Raw genomic sequence first — 24,623 nt, 5'->3', positions numbered from 1 at the left:
CCCCCTAACCACTCCCCTGCCAGCCTGATTGATGGATAATTGCTCCCTTCCCATCCTGTTTGCCACTAACTACCCTCCCCTGCAGGCCTGGTCACCCCTAACTGCCCTTCCCTGCAGGCCTGGTCCCCCCCAACTGCTCTCCCCTGCAGGCTTGGTCCCCCCCAACTGCTCTCCCCTGCAGGCCTAGGTCCCCCCCAACTGCCCTTCCCTGCAGGCCTGGTCGCCCCCAACTTTCCTCCTCTGCCGGCCTGGTCACCCCTAACTGCCCTCCCCTGCAGGCTTGATCACCCCCAACTGCCCTCCCTTGCAGGCCTGGCCCCTCCCAACTGCCTGCCCCTGCTGGCCTGATGGCCCACAACTGCCCTCCCTTGTAGACCTCGTCCCTCCCAACTGCTCTCCCCTGCTGGCCATCTTGTGGTGGCCATCTTGCGTCCACATGGGGGCAGTCATCTTTGAACACATGGGGGCAGCCATCTTGTGTGTTGGAGTGATGGCCAATTTGCATATTATTCTTTTATTAGATAAGATGAGATAGGATAGAGGCCTGGTGCACAGGTGGGGACCAGCTGGTTTGCCCTGAAGGGTGTCCTGGATCAGGGTGGGCGTTCCCTTGGGGCATGTGGCGGCCTGGGCAAGTGGCATGTGGTGGTTTGCAGGCTGGCCACGGCCCCCAGCGACCCAAACGGAGTCCCTGGGAGGCCCTGATATCTGGGATTTATTTATCTTCTATAATTGAAACTTTGTAGCCTTAAGCGGAGGCCAACACAGGCCAGGGCAGGTGGAAAGCTTGGCTTCCTCCATTGCTGGGGAAACCCAAGCCTCCTGCTCTATCTGTGGCTGCAGCCATCTTGGTTGGGTTAATTTGCATACTTGCTCCTGATTGGCTGGTGAGCATGGCTTGTGGGCGTAGTGGAGGTAAGGTCAATTTGCATATTACCCTTTTATTACATAGGATAGTTTAAAATACAAAACATAAAAATTATCATATTAGCCATTGGAAGTATACAATTGGGTGGCATTTAGGACACTCAACACCAATATCTCATACTAGGACCATTAAAGAAAACTCTATAGAACATCAATGAAATTTAGTATTTTGCAACTGGGAAAAATAAGAACAGAGATATTTATGAATTAATATGAATAAATAGGATACATTGTTACATTTTAAAAAGCAATGTGTAAAAGAGCATTTATAGCATGCTACATGTCATGTAAAAATGAAGGGGAAGTAAAATATTCATATATATGCCCATTTAAACTTAAAGAAATACAGGAAGTAGTTAAGATCTGGAAACAGCCCAAGTGCCCATCAGTAGATGAGTGAATAAAAAAAAACCATGGTACATTTACATAATGGACTACTACTTGGCTGGAAAAAGGAAAATCTCCTTTTGAGACAGCATGGATGGACCTGGAAATTATTATGCCAAGTGAAAAAAGCTAGTCAGAGAGAGACAAATACCATATGATATCACTATGTGTGTATTCTAATGGTCAATCATGAAAAAACAAAATAAAAATAGAAGCATAGCTACATAGAGTAGACTGACAGCTGTCAGAGGGGAGGGGTTAAGGAGAGCTGGGCAAAAAAAAATGGTTAAGGAATAAAGCAAGAAAAAATATATATCACATATAGACATGGAAAACAGTATGGTGAGTGCCAGAGGAAAAGCAGTTTTGGGGAGGAGGTGCAAGTGAACAAAGGGAGGATCAAAGGAGAGGAAAGAGAGATAACTTTGGGTGGTAAGTGCACAATGCAGTATGCATATGTTTTATTTAGCTGTACACTTGACATCTGTATGGTTTTATTAAACAATGTCAATAAATGGCATTGAAATCTAGAGCAGCCTGACAGCGGGGACCGAATTACTTGTGTCATTTTGACTATGTTGTCTTTTGCCATGAAAAATAAATAGAAGAGGTGGTGAATAAAGCAAAATAGAATAAAACAATATATGTGAACCTAATTATAATCCTATTATACTCTGTCATTACACCAAAGAGGAAATTAAAATAAGTACCCTAAGTAATTCCTGAACCCAGAATTCTGACTACATCCTCTCACAGTAAAAAACAAACCTGCCAACAACGTTTTAAGCTGTACTTAGTGTGTCACTGACAGTGGTGTGAGTCAAGATTCTGAAACAACTCACCATGTATCCAAAGACTCAGCAAATAAGTAAACATTGAGGGAAAGGGGGTCCCTCTCTCTCTAGGGCGCTATGTACATGGAAAAGGAGAGGCTGGAAAGAACTCTCTGGTGTCAAACTAGAACTGGAGATATCAATTAGAAATCATGGGCTTTAAAATGTATAAATAGATTGCAATTTATAGGTCACATATCAACATCTATGCTGCTTCCGTCTCCCATTCTTCCTGTCTCACTCCTGACCCATCCCCTTGTGGTTAAACATTCCTTTAGCTTCTCAGTTTCTAGTTTCTGCTTGTTGTGTTTCTTCTATATATATTTCCCAGTTGGCTTCTCTGGATCATTTAAATACTCTTGGGAATAAGCACAAATAAAATTTCAAAATGAATAATAAATGATAAATGATTATAACTCAGAGAATAAGAATCTATGAGTCCATAATAACATCCTACATAATAAAAGGGTAATATGCAAATTAAGCCTAACAGCAGAATGACCGATTGCTATGATGTGCAATAACCACCAAGGGTCAGACACTCAACACAGGAGCTGCCCCCTGGTGGTCAGTGTACTTCCACAGGGGGAGTGCAACTTAGCCACAAGCCGGGCTGATGGCTGTCAGAGCAGTGGTGGTGATGGGAGCCTCTCCTTCCCCCTCAGCAGCGCTAAGGATGTCCGACTGCCTGGGTCCCTGATCCTGGGTGCCAGAGGGAAGCCAGTGCCGGCAGCCAGGGGAAGGAAGACCTACTCTTGCACGAATTTCATGCATCGGGCTTCTAGTAAATAATTAAAAAGCAATAAGTGTGGAAAAAGAGTAATTTTCTTCTTATAAGAGAGTACAAATAATAAATCTAGAAGAAATAATCCTATATAATAAAAGCATAGTATGCAAATTGTCCCCTCGACCTAGTGTTTGTCCAAGAGTTTGACCAGGGGCCGAGGCCAGCCAGGGGAAGGAAGGGAAGCCCTGGTCAGCAGCAGCGGCAGCAAGCAATGGGGAAGGGAGGGAGGCCCCAGCCCGTGGCAGTGGCAGTGGCAGCAAGCAGCTGGCGGAAAGGAGGGAGTACTAGGCTGGCATGTGGCAGCCGCTAGGGACCCTACCAGTGCACGCATTTCATGCATGGGCCTCTAGTAGAATTATAATATCACAATTTGACAACAACATTTGCAATAATTTTCTAATATAAGAATCACCAATGGATGTCAAATATAGTGAGTTGAAATTTTAGTAAAGGAAATGTTATGTTTGTATAGTATCAAAATATCTACCAAAATAATAGCTATTAATTACAAGGTTAGAATAGTAACTTAAAAAAATAGTAACTTTCCAATAGATAACCTGGCAGATACTACATTAGCCAATTACAGGTTAGGACAAAAGTATGTTTAGAGAGATGGAGAATGTGTTTCGTTTTCTCTGTGTGTATGTTACCATAAAAAATAATACAACAATAATAAATAATAATTATATATCTATGTGTGTGTATATATATATATATATATACACATATATATATGTGTGTGTGTATATATATGTATGTATGTATATATATATATGTGTGTGTGTGTGTGTATATATATATATATATATATATATATATATATATACACACACCGTGTTTCCCCGAAAATAAGACAGTGTCTTATATTAATTTTTGCCCCCAAAGACACGCTAGGTCTTATTTTCAGGGATGTCTTATTTTTCCATGAAGAAGAATACGGTACACATTTATTGTTAAATGAAAATAAAGGAAATTTATTACCTGTATACGGTACGGTAGTACGGTAGTTGTGAACACAAACCAGACAAACTGTGAATCCTACAGTATCAAGAATTTACTCATTTATTCAATGACAATCATGTCATCATCTTCTGGAACATCATCATAACAATCCAATTCCTGAATTTCCTGGTGAATTTCTTGTGACTCCATTTCTTTCAGAATCAGTGGACCAACTCTCTCATGTTTAGCAATAGCACTGTCTTTAAATGAGTACTTCTTTTCAAGGTAGCCTGCTCGCAGTGCATTTGCAATGCAACTGTCAGTGATTTTCTCCCACGAATTCTTCACCCAAGTCACAACTTCTTGCAGTTTAGGTTTCACAAAGTTTCCACGCTGATTTCTCTCCATTCTATTTTCAATGTAGTCATTAATTTCCATGCGCAAATTGTCTTTGAATGGCTTGTTTATTGCAATATCAAGAGTCTGGAGATAGGCCGTCTTTCCTGCGGGAATCATTATCTGATCTATTTTTCTTTCGTGAAGAAAAGTCTTCATGTCTTTAGCGCGGTGAGTGCTGGCTGCATCCCAGACTAGCAGACCTCTTTGGCTCCCTCGCATAACAAGCGGCAGCATTAAATCGACCCACTTCCTTATAACTGCTTGTGTGGCCCAGGCATTTTCAGTTTCAGAAATAAAAATGCCCAAAACACGTTCAATCTTCTCCTTCTTGCCCTTAGAAATGATTAAAGGTGGGATTTTAGTGCCATCCAGATGAATTGCCAAAATACAAGAAACACGTGCACTTTCGTAAGCAGTGGAGGGAATATACGCTAAGGAGGCACCCTGCTGTTCAATTGTTGTTTGAGATGATTGGCCCATAAACACTGCAGTTTCATCCATAGCAATCATGTTGGAAAGACTGTATTTAGAGAAGTCAGCATCATCAATAAAGGACTTGAATGCAAGTGCTCGCTTAATAACTTGAGTATCTTCCAACCTAAACAATGTTGTAGATCTTCTTAATGACAGTTCACTTCGCTGAAGGAAATTATCCAGCCAGTGTTGTGATGCTTTGAAGTCTTCGGGGGCTATGTCAAACTGTGGTGCCATTGCAAGGGCAAATTCTTGAATCTGAGCCCTATTCACAAGCAAAGCCTTTGCTCTCCTGTCAACAACCCATTCACAGATCAGGTCTTCCAGCTCGGAAAATAATGGTTGCCAACCTGATCCACACTTGCGCTTTTTAGCATTTCCCTTGTCCACTTGTTCAATGAGGTTACCATACTCTGCTCGCCATTTTCGGACCAATCGGATACTCAACATCTTCTCTTTGCAGAAAGCAGTAAGATTTTGGCCCCAAGAGTCTTCCACAATTCCTTTCTTGTACTCCACGGAGTAGCTTTTTCTTTTTGCACTCATTTCTAGGGGTAAAAAAAAAGGAATTGGGGTATCAAGGTGGGGGGAGGGGTATCACTCAAAATGACACAGGGGGGATTAGAGGGGGGGATCAAAATGGCACAGGAGAATCAGAGGGGGGATTACCATTTTAATAACCCCTTTTGATCCTCCTGTGTCATTTTGATTGCCCCCTCTGATCCCCGTGTCATTTTAAGTGATCCCCCTCCCCCCACCCCTGTGCCACTGAACACCTTCACCAGACATCCCCCCTACCCCTTTATCAGACATTTACCCCCTGGGGCCTGCCTGAGGACTGTCACTGGGCTTGCTGGGGCCTGGATCTGGGCTGGAGCAGGGTCTGCCACTGACTGAGAACCTTCAGTCATCATGAAGGCGGCTGCAAGCATCAGGTAGTGTCACCAGAGACAGACCAGCACTCACCACCTTCGCCGCATCCCGTCCGTTCTAATCCTCCTGTTCTTCTACACGCATCTGCGAAAGTCTCCTCCTCTCTACCGCCCCGTGCTCACGCTCACTCTGACCTCCACTCCGCCTCCACACAGCAGTGACGTCAGGACTCCGCGTAAAGTCACTGGTTGCTAGACGCCAGTCGGGGCGGCCCTAGTGACCAGTTTACGGTAAATTAATTTTTAATTCTGAGACAGAGCCTGGGGGCCTTATTTTCAGGGGATGCTTATATTTCACCTAGAAGGAAACCTGTAAGTAGGTCTTATTTTCAGATGATGTCTTATTTTTGGCGAAACACGGTGTGTGTGTGTGTGTGTGTGTGTGTGTGTGTGTGTGTGTGTGTGTATACAGGTAATATGAAAATTAGCCAGGCGTCACAACCGGCTCAGGAGGAGGCTGCATCACGATGGCTCAGGAGGAGCTGTGTGCACAGATGGGCGGGAGGGAACTGCGTGCCGCCCCCAACCCCAGCGGACACACACCAGGGGTGGGGGCATGCTCCGAGTGGCCGCCCTCTGTATGTTTCACTTAGTGTGTTATTTATGATTTGCATATGTGTAGACAAGTGTTTTTGAGCAGACATACACCAGGGGTGGGAGTGTGCTCAGAGCAACCACGGCGTGGCTTGGAGCACGCCCCTGGTGGGTGGCAGCAGCAGCCAGAGAAGAAGCCCCTGTCCCAGATGCCTGGCGGTAGCTGGAGCAAAGCAGCCCGGGTCCTGGTGGGTGGCAGCGGCAGCCAGAGCGAAGCAGCCAGGGACCCGGGTGCCTGGCAGCAGCCAGAGCGAAGCAGCCCGGGACCCGGGTGCCGGCGGGAAGCCGGTGCCGGCAGCCAGGGGAAGGAAGGCCTATTCTTGCACGAATCTTGTATGAATAAACTCTGTTTTCCATACTCACAACAATTCTTGCATCAGGCCTCTAATATGAATAAAGTCTGTGTTTTGCATACTCACAACTGGAAACTTACTTTTTTCCAACCTTATATGGCATTTTATGATTTTTCTCTGTGTTTAAAATCATTTAAAACGTTAAGTTGAAAAATCCTTTGTCCCATCTGGAATAATGCCCAAGAAGAAAGGCGTCACGGCATCAATGGAATCAGAGACACTGTCCCTTAGGACTCCAGTCCCTCTGGCTCTTGGACACACGGCTCCCCAACAGGCAGTCAGAAATTAGCCAGAAACTTGTGGACTTGGACTTGGTTGCAGTCTCTCATTAATAATTAAGTGTTATCATTGGATTCATTTCTCTAGAGCTAGTTAAGGGGAAAAAAGTCTGTAGAAGTGCCAAGTCTGCAGATAAATTCTTCTGTGTGTCTGGATATTAGGTCTCCTGAAGGAAACCTGATGAGCTGGGCAACAGTCTGGTGTCTGAACTCGCCAATGATGAGCCCAGGTGAGAGGAGCTGGAAATCTGCACTTGGCGATGGATCTGCCTGTGTGCTAGTGGGTTCATGTGTGAGACTCTGAGTCCATGAATCTGTGTGTGTGTCTGCATGTATTGTATATGCTTGTGTACCTGGTATTTAATAGTTGCATGTGTAAGTGTGTATGTCTGTTTGAGCTACATATCTGACTCAAAGTCCTGTTTTCATTCATGTAGAACAAGTTATCACTTCTTGGCGTGTGATGAGGGACTCCTGATTCATGGCTGTCATCATAAACACTGGCATCACAGCTGAGCATCCGGGTGAGACTGTTGTCTCTGCTTCTGGACAAGAAGGTGCCCGACCTCACCAGGAACCAAGGTCAGGTCAGAGAGGGCTCACACCTCTGCTCAGCAGCGTGTGCTAATGCCATCGGAGCTGTGCTGTGGGTGACACACTTGTGTGTGAGAGCTGGAAGGGGTGTTGTTTGATTTTCTCTGTGTGTATGTTATCATGTGTATGTCACCAGGTGATTGGATGTTGTTGCTGGTTTAATGACTACCTGTGACTGAATAGGCTTAACTGCACCAAGTAGACACCCGTCTCCCAAAGGGAAAAGTCAGAAGGGTTGAAGCCTGCCTCTCAGTAATAGCAGGGTGTGTGCTACTTGTTGTAGTGACTGTGTGGCTGGGTGTGCATATGTGCTGTGGTGTGTATTTCTTATGAGATTTTTTACAAAAATATTTTTTATTGATTTCAGAGAGGAAGGGAGAGTGAGAGAGACATAGACATATGTGTCTATGTTTGATGAGACAGAATCATTGATCAGCTGCCTCTTTCACACCCCCACTAGGGATTGAACCCACAGACCAGGCATGTACCCTGATCAGAATTGAACCGTGAACTCCTGGTTGATAGATTGACACTCAACCATTGAGCAACACCAGCCAGGCTCATATAAGATTTTCTAATTGTCTGTGGTCTTGTGTGCTTTTGGTGATGTATGTACAGCGCTTGAGTTATGTATATGTGGTGAGTTGAGTATTACCAGATGAGTCCATAAGTCAGATGTGTTAGTATTTTTGTGGGTGAGTGTTCCATCATTGTGTGTTGTGCATGTCTCACTTAGTGTGTTACTTATGATTTGCATGTGTAAAGACAAGTGTTTTTGAGCTGAACCACATATTGACTATTCATCCCTGAGGACAGGAACATGGTCACAGGTGACTGGAATCCTCAGCTCAGAAGTGTCAGTGTATGTGTGTGTTGGGTTTAAGGGTGTCAGAACTCAAGTATGTCCTTACCTGTCCTCCTTTTCTGACACCATTAGCTGAGATAGCCACACTCTAAGCAACTCCTAGTTTCTTGAAACAAATCTGCTCTCATTTCCATGTACCAGAGTGTGAGAGTTCCTTAGATTTTGAAACTTCTTCTTTACATTTTTTTCTCTTTTTTAAATGTTTTTCTCTGGGTTTTTGGTCATTTTTTAAATGTTCCTTTCCTCCTCTTTACTTTTATTAAACATCCCAGGAAAATAACCTGCAGGCATAATGCTGTGTGAAGTTATTGAGCAGAATCACCATCAAATAGCGGAGAGACCTTGGGAAAGTTACTTAAATTTTGATTTTAGTTTCCCCATCTATAAAATGAAAAGAATTACACTTCTATTGTGAATCTTACAGAGGCTCTCAGTAAACAGTTACTGTGCAAAATAAAGTTAATGTATTTGAGAATTTATTGTCAGTTGGAAGGTATATAAATATAAAGGAATGAAATTATCTAGTAAGAGTTTTCAGAATTTTGGACAACTTTGAGTCCTCACAGCTCTAATGTAATACTTTGTGCGTGGCTCCCCTAAGCGAAAAAAAAGGGATGTTTTCCTGTGTAATGGTTAAGAACGTGGGTTCTGATCACAAATGCTAGTATATATTAGACAGAACCCCATGAAGTAGCTAATACTTGGTGATTTTTATTATATAAAAACTAGTGTCAGTGCACAGATTGTGCACCCACGGCTGAAGGTGGAATCACGCGGCTCCCTCCTCTCTGGTTCCAGGGTGTGTCACCCGAGAACTGCTGCTGCCAAGTCAGCACAGCTCGGAAGCTCCTGCGTAGAGCGTCTGTGCCTGGTGGTCACTGAGCATCATATATACCAGCTGGTCGGATGGTTGGATGGTCACTTAGCATTTTATATATATATAGATGATAATACAAGTTTTATACATTACATATTACATACATTATACAAACAGATGTACACACATGTGTGTGTCCTTCTATTCCCTACTGCATTTTGTATGCCTGGAGAATGTGTATCATTTATGTTTCTATTTCATAAAAACTAAAAAGGTGAAAGAACACGAATTATTACTGCAGCTGTGACAGGATTTTAAAATCTGGGAATGAAGTTTGATGTGTGGATTTAATTAGGAAATGTAGGTAGGTCCTTAGGCCAATATGCAAATATTGCACTAAATGTTCAACCATAGTATGAAAGATAGTTTGTGCACTATTTTGGTTTTGGAGCTGTTCTGGCATCAGGTAGTTTTAAACGGCCACCCATTTGAGTCTCACTGAGTTTACATCTGAGGGTCAATGACTCCAGCAGATTCACAAGGGGAGTGTGAAAATGCTCCAAGAAGTCCAACTCAGTCCTGGAGTCTCACAGCATTTTAAGGCACTAACAACTGATACCAGTTTATGGGGTTCATCTTATGTTTCTGCCACAGTGAATTATTAGGGTTTGGCTCTGGCTTGGTAAGGAATTTATCTCAGCCCTTAGAAGAGGTACCAACAAAGACTTGATGATAAAAGTAATGGTTGAATAAAACAGAGAACCCCTTCTTGCTACTGTGTAATGAGGTCTTGTTGACCACTTTGGGGGTACAATGTTTTCCTGGAGCCAGATTGGGAGAGAGGGAAGATGCATACATCCACAAGTGTGAGAAATAAATATGAAAGTATTTTAAAATGAACATTTTCTCAGAGAATGACAGTATGAGATGTGATGGTTCTGGTTGTCCTTTCTAGGTTCCTAAGATTCCCACACTTTCTTCATCCCCAACAGACAGAAGAGCAGCATGAGGCCTGAGAACCTGAGCAGCGTGTCCCATTTCTTCCTCCTGGGGCTCCCCATCCCACCAGGGCAGCAGGGCATGTTCTTCACCCTGTTCCTGGGCATGTACCTGACCACGGTGCTGGGCAACCTGCTCATCATCCTGCTTATCAGGCTGGACTCCTGCCTGCACACGCCCATGTACTTCCTCCTCAGCCACATGGCCTTCTCTGACATTTCTCTTTCATCTGTTCTTGTCCCAAAGATGCTCATGAACATGCAGACTCGGCAACAATCCATCTCCTACGTGGGATGCATTCCTCAGGTGTATTTCGTCATACTTTTTGATGGTCTTGACAATTTTCTTCTGGCTGTGATGGCATATGACAGGTACGTGGCCATCTGTCAGCCCCTACACTACACCACCATAATGAGGGAGGGGCTGTGTGTGCTGCTGGTGGCTGGCTGCTGGATTCTCTCCTGTTTCCATGATTGGTTGCACATTCTCCTATTGGTCCGACTGTCCTTCGGTGCCGATAATATCATTTCTCACTTCTTGTGTGCCTTGGCTGCGCTCCTGAAGCTGAGCTGCTCAGACATCTCCCTCAATGAGCTGGTCCTATTCACCGAGGGAGGAATGATTTTCTTCCTGCCTTTTGGTATAATTTTGGGCTCTTATATCCATATAGGTGCCCTCCACCAAGAGACTCTTTAAAGCCTTTTCTACCTGTGGCTCCCATCTCACTGTGGTGTTTTTATACTACAGGATAGCTGCAGGTGTTTCTTTTTCTCCTCATCTTGGGGTTCCAAAGACATAATTGCTTCAGTCATGTATACAGTAGTTACCCCCATGCTGAACCCCTTCATCTACAGCCTGAGGAACAGAGATATAAAACAGGTCTTAGAGATGTGTGTCAATAGGGTTAAGTACTTTAACTGGAAATCATTAAATTCTCTTGTTGCTGTCAGGAGCACAGTGAGATAGATCTCCTAAAATTATTGTATATTTCACATTTTCATAGAACTTTCACAGAACATGCCTTCTGTTGTCTTGTACAAATTTGTTACTATGTCTTCTAAGGCATATTTGATACTTGGATTGTTAATAAGTCTTTATTCCTACTTGATGTTTTTCATTTTCTTATCATCTAAGACACATGCAAAATCTTATGCAGAACATGTTGCACTATTATAATTTGTGAATTTGTCTCTGTTTTGCGATGTCATTTTGTGCTTATGTATTTTTATTTTATGTTATATAAGAATCACTTATTTATCATCATATTCTGCCTCTGGTGAACTTTATTTATTTATTTATTTATTTATTTATTTATTTATTTATGTTTGAACTAATTCCTTTATGCCGGGTTTAGTTGGCTTCAAGCTGATTATGCACATCTCTTCCCACCGCAAAAACAATGACATCATGTTGCCAGATTGCAATCAGCCATGGTGAGTAATTACATATGAAAATTGCTATGTGCTACAAAGCATGGCTGTTAAAAATATAGAGAATTTTAAATAATGCTTTTAAGAGCATACCACTTCATTAAATTTTTCTAGTAATGGGTCCCACTTTAATACCTTGTCTACGTCTCATACTAATATAGGTACATATAAGATATAAAAGCAGATACAGATGTAGATACTAGTGTAGTACATACAGGTAATAAAGACTCCCATGACCTGGAATTGAACCCACAACCATTCAGTGTGCAGGCTGAAACTGTAACCACTTAGCAAAACCAGAAACGGCTATTACCCATTCTTGTTGTCCCAGTCCTGATATACATCCTATGAGTACAAACACCAAAAGTTTCAAAATGAGTAACTATGGCAATTGATTATCACTCAGATAATAAGAATTCATGGGTCCATAATGATATAAATGAATAAATAAAAAACAAATGACTGGGGAATAAGGGTAAGTTTTTTCTTATAGGAGAATAGAACTAATAAACAAGGAGAGATGTTAGAATTATAAGAATCACCATTTGGCCTCAAGGTTTTCAATAATTTTGTCATATAAGAAATACCAATGGATGTTAACTATAGTGGGTGAAGTTTTAATAAGGAAAAAGTTATGCTTACATAATATCAAGATATCTACCCAAATGATACCTATTAATTAAAGGTTAAAATAGTAACTTGTAGAAAATTGTGACTTTTCTGTAGAGAACTTGGCAGACACCACCTTAACCAGCTGATCAAGGATAAAAACACTAGAGATTTCAAGTTATCTGCAGATTAGCTGAAAGCTGCACCTACTAGCTCCCAGCTCCAAACCAGATTTGCAACTAAATTGCAGAGCAACCAATTTGAAAAACAATTCAAGGATAGCAATCTGAAAACTTATAACCAAAGAGCACAGTAGAAATCAGATGGAGGATGGTAAGAAGGGTGGAGATGGTAAAAGGGAGAGCCTCCTCATAAACGTGTGGTTGTGCTGAAAAGCCAGAAGGATATCACAGGCATGGAGCTCCCTCCCCCTAGAAGCATCGGGTCTCAACCCCACACAGGGATCCCAACCCAGAGCAACAGAGACGTGAGGAGGAGCCTGTGTAGCATCTGGTGTTTGGAATCAGTGGGGATTCTGTCCACTGGGGAGATTTGGACCACACTATCCCAGGGAGAGCAAAATAAAGCCTCCCAGTCTTTATTCGTTACCACCAATCAGCACTGCAAGAAATGTTGAAGGGACTGCTTTCAGAAGAAGAAAATAAATATTGTAGAGAGGAACACAGGTAAAAGAAAAAATGGCAAAAAACAAGTAGCTATCAATAATACCTTAAATGTAACTGGATTATTTGCTCCAATCAAAAGACATAGGGTATGGGGAGGGTGGTTGGGTGGGAGATAATCATCCAAGACAATGTATGCATATATGCATAACCCATGGACACATATAAAAGGGTGGTGAAGGCCTGAGGGGGGTGGGCAGATCAGAGGAAGTCAATGGGTGAAAAAAAAGTACATTTGTAATACTTTCAACAATAAAGAATTATTTAAGAATAAATAAAGATGTTAACACATCTTACGTACCAAAAAAAAAAAAAAAAAAGACAGGATAGCTGAATGGATAAGAAAACATGAGCCATTATATATGCTGTCTACAAGAGACCCACTTCAGAACAAAAGATTCACAGAGGCTATAAGTGAAGTGATGGAAAAAAATATTCCATGCAAATGGAAACAAAAAACAACAACAACAGAAACAAAAAAAACGCTAGGGTAGCAATACTTATATTTGACAAAATAGACTTCAAAACAAAGATCATAACAAGAGAAAAAGAAGGTCAATACATAATACTAAAGGGACTGATCCAACAAGGGGTTATAACCTTTGTAAACATATATGCACCTAATGTAGGAGCAACTAATTATATAAAGAAATGCTTGGTGGACTTTCAGGGAGAGATTGATAGCAACAAAGTCATAGTAGGGGATCTTAACACCCTGCTGTCATTACTGGATAGATGTTTCAGACAAACAATCTAGAAGAAAAAAAGTGACCTTAAACAACAAACTAGATTGAATGGATTTAATTGATATTTACACAACATTTTACCCCAAAGCAGCAGAATATACATTATTTTCCAGTGCACATGAAACATTCTCAAAGATACTCGACATGTGAGGACACAAAATAAGTCTTAATAATTCAAGCTGATTGCAATCATATCAAGCATCTTCTCAGATAATAATGGTATGAAACTAAAAATCAACTACAATAAAAAAAATTCTTAAAAACATTCAAATACATGGAGGCCAAACAGCATGTTATTAAACAATGAATAAGTTACCAATGAGATCAAGAAAGAAATAAAAAATCACCTGAAAACAAACAAAAATGAGAACACAAAACTCAAAATCTATGGGATATAGTGAAAGCAGTCCTGAGAGAGAAGTTCATAGCATTACTGGACTACCTCAAGAAGCAAGAATAATCTCAAATAAACAATCCAATCCTACACCTAAATGAACAACAACAACAAAAAGAAATAAAAGAACAACAAATGAAGCCAAGGAAGGAAATAATAAATATCTGAGTAAAAATAAATGACAAAGAGACTAAAAAATCAACACAGAAGATCAATGAAACCAAAAGCTGGTTCTTTGAAGACATAAACTAGATTGATGAACCATTAACCACACTCATTAAAAAAGAAAGAGAGGACTCAAATAAATAAAATGAGAAATGAAAGAGAAGTTAACAAGTGAAATCACAGAAACACGAAAGCATGTAAGAAAGGACTATGAAAAATTAAATGCCAACAAATTGGACAACCTAATTGAAATGGACAAATTCCTAGAAACATACAACAAAAGTTCTTGACTGCATGGTTTCACAGGCAAATGTTACCTAATATTCAAAGAAGAACTAACTCCCAAGCTCTTCTGATGAGGCCAGCATTATCTTAATTAAAAAACTATATAAAGACACTAAAATAAAATAAAATAAAATAAAATAAAATAAAATAAAATGTTATAGGCCAGTATAACTGGTAAATGTAGATGCTAAAATCCTCACAAAATTTTACCAACTGGATCCAGTAATGCATTACAAAGACCATACACCATGATTAAATGTGATTTACTCCAGGAATGAAACATTGGTACAATATTTGAAAATCAATAATGTGATACATCACCCAAACAAAATGAAAATCACATGATCGTATCTATAGATGCAGAAAAAGCATTTGATAAAACCCAGAACCCATTTATGATATAAAATCTCAGAAAAGTGGCAATAAGGGGATCACACCTCAACATAAGTAAGGCCATACATGAAAAATGTACAGCCAACGATATACACAATAGGCAAAAATGATATGTGTTTTCTTTAGGATCAGCAATAAAACAGGATGTCTGCTTTCACAACTCTTTTTCAACATAGTACTGGAAGTCCTCGTTCAGACAAGAAGAAGAAATAAAAGGCATCAAAATTGGAAAGGAGGAAGCAAAACTGTTATTATTCCAGGTGACATGACATTGAACATAGAAAACCTAAAAACTTCACCAGAAACCTACTAGAACTAATATATGAATTAGGCCAAGTAGCAGAATACAAAAATAATATCCAGAAATTGGTGGCATTTTTATAGAACTACAATTGGTGGCAATATAGAACTATCCGAAAGAGAATCTAAGAAAACTATCCCATTTACTATTGGAACAACAAAAAGATAAGGTACTTGGCAACAAATTTAAGCAAGGAGGTAAAAGACCAGTACTCGGAAAACTATAGAACAGTGAAGGAAGAAACTGAGAAAGACACAAATAAGTGCAAGCATACACAATGTTCATGGATTGGAATAATTAACAACATTAAAATGAACCTATTACCCAAAGTAATCTATACGTTCAATGTAATTCCTATTAAAATATCAATGACATATTCCACAGGTGTAGACAAATATTCCCAAAATTTATATGGAACCAAAAAAAGATCCCAAATATCCTCTGCAATCTGCAGAAAGAAGAACAAAGTTGGAGGTATCATAATTCTGGATATCAAATTATACTACAAGGCCATAGTATTCAAAGGAGCCTGTACTCACATAAGAACAGGCATATAGATCAATGGAACAGAATAGAGAGTCCAAAAATTGACCCAGGTCTTTATGGTCAAACTAGGGGCCCAGTGCACAAATTCATGCACCTTGAAAGGAACTGTGGGCCATGAGGCTGCAGTAGGCACAGGGGTGGGTCTCGACCTGTCCTGTGCACCCCGCCCAGCCTCTCCCATCATGGCCTCTGGTCCCCTGTCTGCTGGAAGACCTGCTCTCACCACCCCTGCTCCCATGCACTGATAGCACTGGCCTTGCTGGCACCCACTGACGGCGCAAAGCAACTGGGGCCGGTGCCATCAGCAGGTGCAAGCAGCAGCTGCTGCCCCGATCGCCCCTCAGGAGCAGGGGGAAGTGGAGAAGCCCTCAGGGGCGACCAGGGCCAGCAGCCGCTACTCACACCACTGATGGTGCTGGCTTCAGGTATGTGCAGGGTAAGCATTGGCAGCAGGTATGAGCACTGGGCAGGATTGGCACACAGGAGCAAAGAATTTTCAGTAACCACCAGAGGCTTGCCCTGATGACAGCGACCAGTGCCCCACCTTTGTCTGGCACCCCCGCTCACCGGCTCCACCATCCTGCCGTGGCCAATGCCCGCCATGCTCTGCACATGCCCCCTGGTGGTCAGCACAAGTCATAGCGACTGGTTGTTCAGTTGTCCGGTTGTTCCGGTTATTCCGTCGATTGGTCTATTTGCATATTAGCCTTTTATTCTATAGGATAGTATTTAACAATTGAGGCAAGAGCATACAATGGAGTAAAGACAGTCTCTTCAACAAATAGTGTTGGGAAAACTGGACAGGTACATGCAAAAAAAAATGAAACTAGACCACCAACTTACACCAGACACAAGAATAAACTCAAAATGGATAAAAAACTTAAGTGTAAGTCCAAAACCATAAAAATCCTAGAAGAAAACATAGACAATAAAATCTCACATATCTCTCATAGCAAATTTTCTGCTGATATATCTCCTAGGGCAAAAGAAACAAAGAAAAGAATAAACAAATAAGACTAAATCAAACTAACAAGCTTCAGCACAGCAAAAGAAACCATCAACATAATGAAAAGGGAACCCACTGTGTGGGAGAACATATCTGCCAATTACACATCTAATAAGGGGTTAATTTCCAAAATATATAAAGAACTTCTACAACACAACACCATGAACACAAACAATCAGTTAAAAATTGAGCAAAGGACCTGAAAAGATACTTCTCCAAAGAGGACATACATAGGGCCAATAGACATATGAAAAGATGCTCAACATCTTTAATGATCAAAGAGATGAAAATTAAAATGATAATGAGATTTCACTTTATACCTGCCAGAATAGCTATCATTGATAAATCAGCAAACACGTACTGGTGAGGATGTGTAGAAAAGGAAACCCTAGTTCACTATTTTTGGGGATGCAGACTGGTGCAGCCACTGTGGAAAACAGTATGGAGTTTACACACAAAAAAATTTAAAAAGGAACTGCCTTTTGACCTAGTGATCCACTTATGGGAATATATCCTAAGAATTCCAAAACACCTATCAGAAATAATATATGCAGCCCTGGACAGTGTGGCTAAGAACTTTGGCCAGTGGACCCAAAGGGTGGTGGGTTCAATACCCAGTCAAGGGAATGTACTAGGGTTGCAGGATTGATCCCTGGACCCGCTTGGGGTACATTTAGGAGGCAACCATCAGTGTGTCTCTCATTGATGTTTCTCTCTCTCTCTCTCTCTCTCTCTCTCTCTCTCTCTCTCTCTCTCTCTCTCTCATCTCCTCCTCCTCCTCCCTTCCCTCCCTCCTTCTTCTCTCTGCCTCCTTTCCTCCCTCCCTCTGTTCTACTCCTCAGCTCATGGAAAAATATCCTCTGGTAAGGATTAACAAAAAACAAAAAAATACAAATGAGTGGGGAATAAAGGTAAGTTCTTCTTATATGATACAACTGAAAATAAGAAATGATAGAATTTATAAAGAGCCACCATTTGACTACCATATTAGCAGTAATTTTGTCATATAAGAATCATTAAAGTGAGTGGGTGAAATTGTAATAAGGAAAATGTTATGTTTATATAATACCAAAATATCTACATAAATTATACCTTTAATTACAAAGGAAATTAAAGGTATAATTTATAGTTAAAATAGTAACTATAAAAAACTGTAACTTTATAGTAGATAACCTGGCAGATAAAACCATAGCGAAAGAAGATAAGTGAAAACAATAGTCATTGGAAAAATTAATAGCATATGCCTTCTAATAATATGCACTGTGGTATATCTGCTGAAAATCAAAACCTTAAACATACATACATACATACAAACAAATGGTAAACATAGTAAAATGTTAATCATGAAATCTGAACATCATCTGTCAAGTAATCCTTGATATCATTTTTTAACTTTTCTGTATCTTTAAAATCATTTCAAAACAAAAAGTGGAAATATCCTTTGTCCCAGCTGGAACAATGTCCAAGAAGAAAGGCGTCCAGGGTATGACTGGAATCAGGGACACTGTCCCCTAGGACTCCAGTCCTCTGGCTCTTGGACACTCAGCTCCCCAAAGGGCAGTCAGAAATTAGCCACAAGCTTGGGGACTTGGTTGCAGTCTCTCCTTAGTAGTTAAGTGCTATCTGTAACCTCATTTCTCTGGAGCTGGTTAAGGAAAAGGAAAGTCTGTAGAAGTACCAAGGCCCCAGATATGGCTTCTGTGTGTCTAGATATTAGGTCTCCTGAAGAAAACCTGAGGAGATGGGCAACAGTCTGGAGCAGAAGGTGTCTGAACTCACCAATGATGAGCCCAGGTGAGAGGAGCTGGAAATCTGCACTTGGTGATGGATCTGCCTGTGTGCTAGTCTGTTCATGTGTGAGACTCTGTGTCCATGACTGTGTGGGTGCATGTATTGTGTATGCTTGTGTACATGCTATTTAATACTTGCGTGTGTGTGAGTGCGTTATGTATGTGAACCACAGTCCTGTTTTAGCACAGGTAGTACAAGTTATCACCTCCAGGCGTGTGATTAGGGACTCCTGATTCATGTCTCTGATCATAATGTTGTCTCTGCTGCTCGATAGGAAGATGCCCACCTCACCAGGAACCAAGGTCAGGTCAGGTTAGAGAGGGCTCACACCTCTGCTCAGCAATGTGGGCTGCTATGTCTGTGGGTGACACACTCATGTTTAGAGCACGAAGGTGTGCTGTTGGGTTTTCTCTGTGTATGTGACCATGTGTGTGTGACCATGTGCATGGGGTATAGGGGTATTTTAAAGATGGTACCTGTGATTAAACAGGCTTAACTGTTCCATGCTGACTGCCCTTTCCCAGGAAAGGGATGGTCAGAAGGGGGGAAACATGTCTTTAATTAATAGGAGCATGTGTGCTGCTTGCTGTAGTGAGTGTGGCTGGGTGAGCATATGTGTTATTGGTGTGTGTTTCTTGTGAGATTTTTGAATTGTTTGTGGTCTTGTGTGTTTTTGGTGAAGTGTATGTAGTGTTTGAGTTATGTATATATGGTGAGTTGAGTCTTTACCAGGTTGTCATGAGTCAGACGTGTTAGTGTGTTTGTGGATGAATGGAACATCGTTGAGTATTGTGCATATCTCACTTAGTATGTCATTTATGACTTGTATGGGTTCATATGCTGAACCACAGATCAGCTATACTTCCCTTAGGATGGGGATATGGGCATTGGTGACTGGAATCCTCAAATCAGGTGTGTGTGTGTGTGTGTGTGTGTGTGTGTGTGTGGTGTGCATTTCTGTATGTGATCTCCATTCAGGACCTCAAGAATTTCCTTAAGTGTCCTCCTTCTGGGGCACCATTAACTGAGATAATCACACTCAAAGCTTCTCCTTGCTTCTAAAAATATATATTTTTATTGATTTCAGAGAGGGAGAGAAGGATTGAAACATCAATGATAAGAATCAGCTGCCTCCTGCATGTCCCTTACTGAGGGGATCAAGCCCACAACCCAAGCATGGGCCTTTGACCAGAATCGAACCTGGGACCCTTCAGTATGCAGGCCAATGCTCTACCACTGAGCCAAACCAGCTAGGGCAAGTTACATAAATTTTTGGCCTCAGTTTCCTTGTTTCTGTGAATCTTACAGAGATTCTCAGTAAATATTTATTGTATAAATAAAGTTAATGTACTTGAAAATTTATTATCAGTTAGAAAGAATATAAATATGAAGAAGAGAAATTATCTAGGAAGAGGACCAAGAATTTTGGACAACTTTTGGTCCTCACAGCTCTAAAATAATACATTGGTCTTGACTCCCTTAAGCAAGAAAAGGGAAGTTTCCATGTGTAATGGTTACTGATCACAAAGATATATTAGACAGAACCAGAAGAATTAGCCACTACCTGGAAATATTTAATATAGAGAAAATGATAATACATATATATCCATTTATAAACATTACATATCACATATATTTAGATACATATATACACACAAATGTATATGTGCCCTTCTGTCCCCTAATGTATAGTGTGACTACAGAATTTGTGTCATTTATGTTTCTATTTCTTAAAAGCTAAAATAGGTGAAAGAACACAAATTCTTAGTACAGCTGTGAAGAGGTTATAAAATCTGGGAATGTGCCCAGCTGCATTGGCTCAGTGGTTGAGCAATGACCTGTGAACCATGAGGTAACCGTTTAATTCCCTGTGAGGGCACATGCCTGGCTTATGGGCTTGATCCCCAGTAGGGGAAGGGGGAGCGTATGGAGGAGGCAGATGATCAACGATTCTCTCTCATCATTGATGTTTCTATCTCCCTCCCTCTCCCTTCTTCCATGAAATCAATAAAAATATATTTTTAAAAATCGGAGAATGTAAGACTGCTGAGTGGATTTAATTAGGAAAGACAAGGTGAGGTCTCTAGCTGAGTACCCAAATGTTCACCAAAATGCTCAGCATTATTATGAAATATAGTTTGTGGACTATTCTGTTTTGGACCTATTCTGGCATCAAGTGGTTTTCAATGGCCACCCATGTCTAGACTGTCCTTAGGTTAACATTAGTTGTGGGTTAATGGGACCTGGCAGGTTCACAGGAGGAGTGTGATTATATTCCAAACTTCCACCCAGCATTGGAGTTTCACGTTACTTTCAGGCAGAAACAACTGACACCACTTTGCAGGGGCTCATCTTCTGTTTCTGCCACAGTGAATTATTATGGTTTGGCTCTGGCCTGGTGTAGAAATGATCCTTCCATGCTCATCAAGATCTAATCTCATAGAAGTGGGGACCTCGCTTTCTTGTTTATTGCTGCATTTCAGACCTTAGAAGAGGTCCCAACACAGACTTGATGTTAAAAGTAATGGTTGAATAAAATAGTGAACTCCCTCCAGCTTCTGTGTGCTGATGTCTTGTTAACTACACCATGTGGATCAATGTTTTCCTGGAACCAGACTGCAATAGAGGGAAGATGTATACATCCACAGGTGGAATTATTATGAAAGTATTTTAAGGTGACTTTCCTAGAGAATAACAGTATAAGATGTGATGGTCCTGGCCATCCTATCCAGGCTCCTGAGATTCCCACACCTTCTTCATCCCCAGCAGACAGAAGAGCAGCATGAGGCCTGAGAACCAGAGCAGCGTGTCCCAATTCCTCCTCCTGGGGCTCCCCATCCCACCAGGGCAGCAGGGCGTGTTCTTCACCCTGTTCCTGGGCATGTACCTGACCTCAGTGCTGGGCAACCTGCTCATCATCCTGCTCATCAGGCTGGACTCTCGCCTGCACACGCCCATGTACTTCCTCCTCAGCCACTTGGCCTTCTCTGACATTTCTCTTTCATCTGTCATTGTTCCAAATATGCTCATGAACCTGCAGACTTGGCAACAATCCATCTCCTATGAGAGATGCATTTCTCAGATGTATTTTTTCATACTTTTTGTTGGTCTTGACAACTTCCTTCTGGCTGTGATGGCATATGACAGGTACGTGGCCATCTGTCACCCTCTGCACTATTCCACAATAATGAGTCAGGCACTGTGCACATTGCTGGTGGCTGGCTCCTGGATGGTTGCCTGTGTCCATGCTCTTATTCATACCCTCCTCTTGGTCCGACTGTCCTTCTGTGCTGACAATACCATCACCCACTTCTTCTGTGACCTCACTGTGCTTCTGAAGCTGAGCTGCTCAGACATCTCCCTCAATAATCTGGTCATCTTCACCGAAGGAGGAATGCTTTACTTCCTGCCATTGAGCATTGTTTTGGGCTCATACATCTGTATAGGAACCATCATCCTGAGGGTCCCCTCCACTAAGAGACTCTCTAAAGCCTTTTCGACCTGTGGCTCCCATCTCTCTGTGGTGTCTTTATACTATGGGACACTTGCTGGTGTTTACTTTCTTTCCTCATCATGGGGTTCCAAGGACATAATTGCTTCTGTCATGTATACAGTAGTTACCCCCATGCTGAACCCCTTCATCTACAGCCTGAGGAACAGAGATATAAAACAGGCCCTAGAGATGTGTATGAACAGAGTTAACTTTTTAAAGAGGCAATCACTAGATTCTCTTGTTGTAGTCAGGAGCACAAGGAGATAGATCTAAAATTATTTATGCTTGTCATCTCCATAAAACATTAATAGAATATACATTCTGTTGTCATGTACAAGTGTTGTTACTATGTCAGTTAGGTTATATTTGCTACTTGGATTGTTAATAATTCATTATTATTTTGCACTTATCCATCGTCTCTTATGAAATACTAGAGGACTGGTGCACGAAAATTCATGAACTAGGGTGGAGATCCCTTAGCCTGACCTGCACCTTCTCGCAGTCCAGGACTCCTCAGGGGATGTTCAGCTGCTGGCTTACACCTGCTCCATGGGGGAATGGGCCTAAGCTGTCAGTCAGACATCCCTCTGGCAGCCCAGGAGCCCTCGGGGAATTCGGCTAACAGCTTAGTCACGCACCCCAGGGGGTGCCGGCCTAAGCAAACAGTTGGACATCCCTCCTGCATTCCAGGACCCCTCGCTCCTTGCCGCCCATCTGCTCGCTGCTCCTTATCTCTTGGCTCTCTGCTCCTTAATGCTGCTATGGAGGCAAAAGCAGCTCCCAACACCACCGCTGTGCTCAACACCTGTGAGCTGCTGGCTGAGTGGCACTACCCTTGTGAAAGTGCACTAACTACCAGGGGGCAGCTCTGTGTTGAGCGTCTGCCCCCTGGTGGTCAGTGCACATCACAGTGAGTGGTCATTCTGGTCATTCCACTGTAAGGGTCGCTTAGTCTTTTATTATATAGACTAGAGGCCTGTGCACGATATTCGTGCATGGGGGGGAGGGAAGCGGAGAGTGTATGTGTCCCTCAGCTCAGCTTGCACCCTCTCCAATCTGGGACCCCTCTCACAATCCAGGACTGCTGGCTCCCAACTGCTCACCTGCCTGCCTGATTGCCCCTAATAGCTTCTGCATGCCAGACTGATCACCCCCTAACCACTCCCCTGCCAGCCTGATCAATGCCTAAATGCTCCCCTGCCAGCCTTATTGCCTCTAATTGCCCTCCCCTGCCGGCCTGGTCACCCCTAACTGTCCTCCCCTGACAGCCTGGTCACCCCTAACTGCTCTCCCTTGCCAGCCTGGTTGCCCCTAATTGCCCTCCCCTGCTGCCTTCACCTACAGGCCTGGTACCCAAACTGCCCTGCCCTGCAGGTCTGGTCACCCCCAACTTTCCTCCCCTGCTGGCCTGGTCCCCCACAACTGCCCTCCCCTGCAGGCCTGGTCCCCTGAACTGCCCTCCTCTGCCAGGCCGGTCACCCCTAAATGCCCTCTCCTGCTGGCCGGGTAGCCCCCAACTGCCCTCCCCTGCAGGCGTGGTCACCCCCAACTGCCCTACCCTGCAGGCCTGGTTGCCCCCAACTGCCCTACTCTGCCGGCCAGGTCAACCCTAACTCTCCTCCCCTGTAGGCCTGGTCCCTACCAACTGCCCTCCCCTGCAGACCTGGTCCCTCCCTACTACCCTCCCTTGCAAGCCTGGGTCCCCCCCAACTGCCCTCCCATGCAGGCCTGGGTCCCTCCCAACTGCCCTCCTGTGCAGGCCTGGTCCCTCCTAACTGCCCTCCCCTGCTGGCCTGATTACCCACAACTGCCCTCCCCTGCCAGCCATCTTGTAGCGGCCATCTTGTGTCCACATGGGGGTGGTGGCCATCTTTGACCACAAGGGGCGGCCATCTTGTGTGTTGGAGTGACAGTCAATTTGCATATTGCTCTTTTATTAGATAGAACTGTGTGTTCACCACCCTAATTCAGTTCTCCTTCCATCACCATTTATCTTCCCTTTACCTTCTTCTACTCCCCCCACCTCTTTCTTCTGGTAATAACCAGACTGTTGTCTGTGTCTATGAATTGTGGGATTTTTTTACTTAATACCTTCAACTTTTTCACCCAGCCCCAAACACAATACCCCTCTAACAGCTGTCAGTCTGTTTTCTGTATCTATGAGTGTGCTTGTATTCTGTTCATTAAAGTCAACATGTATGTGAAATAATATGAGATTTGTCTTTCTATAACTGGCTTATTTCACTTTGCATAATAATCACAAATTCCATCCATGATGTTGCAAAACGTAAGATTTTCTTATTTTTTATGGCCAAGTAGTATTCCTTTGTATAAATGTGCCATGGCTTCCTTTCCCTTTCCATTGAGTTTATTGTGGTGACACTGATTAACAATATTATACTGGTTTCAGATGCACAACACATCATCTGTACACTCTATTGTATGTTCACCAACACAAGTCTCCTTCCATCACCATTTATCACTCTTATATCATCTTCCATTTTCCCCCATGCAGCCTGCCCCCTAGCAATCACCATACTATTGTCAGTGTCTACTAGGTTTTCTTTTTTGCTGAAACAAGCAACTCAGAAAAAATATGT

At 42.4% G+C, this 24,623-nt stretch overlaps 1 protein-coding gene and 1 pseudogene across 2 annotated transcripts; both read left to right on the top strand.

Annotated features, from left to right (window-relative positions):
* Nucleotides 1-10,187: 10,187 nt before the first annotated feature.
* Nucleotides 10,188-11,147, top strand: LOC308248375 (olfactory receptor 1J4-like; annotated as a pseudogene). The gene has a single exon. The product of its transcript is annotated as an olfactory receptor 1J4-like (transcript).
* Nucleotides 11,148-21,248: 10,101 nt separating this feature from the next.
* LOC308247849 (olfactory receptor 1J4-like) lies at nt 21,249-22,290 on the top strand (the record flags this gene model as incomplete). The annotated part of the gene is made up of 1 exon (XM_080667577.1): nt 21,249-22,290. The coding sequence occupies exon 1, from the start codon at nt 21,313-21,315 to the stop codon at nt 22,288-22,290; it is 978 nt and encodes a 325-aa protein (XP_080523703.1). The 5' UTR covers nt 21,249-21,312.
* Between the last annotated feature and the right edge of the window lie 2,333 nt (nt 22,291-24,623).

This window comes from Plecotus auritus (assembly GCF_963455305.1).
Source record: "Plecotus auritus genome assembly, chromosome: 5".
Taxonomy (NCBI): domain Eukaryota; kingdom Metazoa; phylum Chordata; class Mammalia; order Chiroptera; family Vespertilionidae; genus Plecotus; species Plecotus auritus.
The sequence above is the reverse complement of the archived record's forward strand: the minus strand, read 5'-3'. Positions and strand labels throughout refer to the sequence as shown.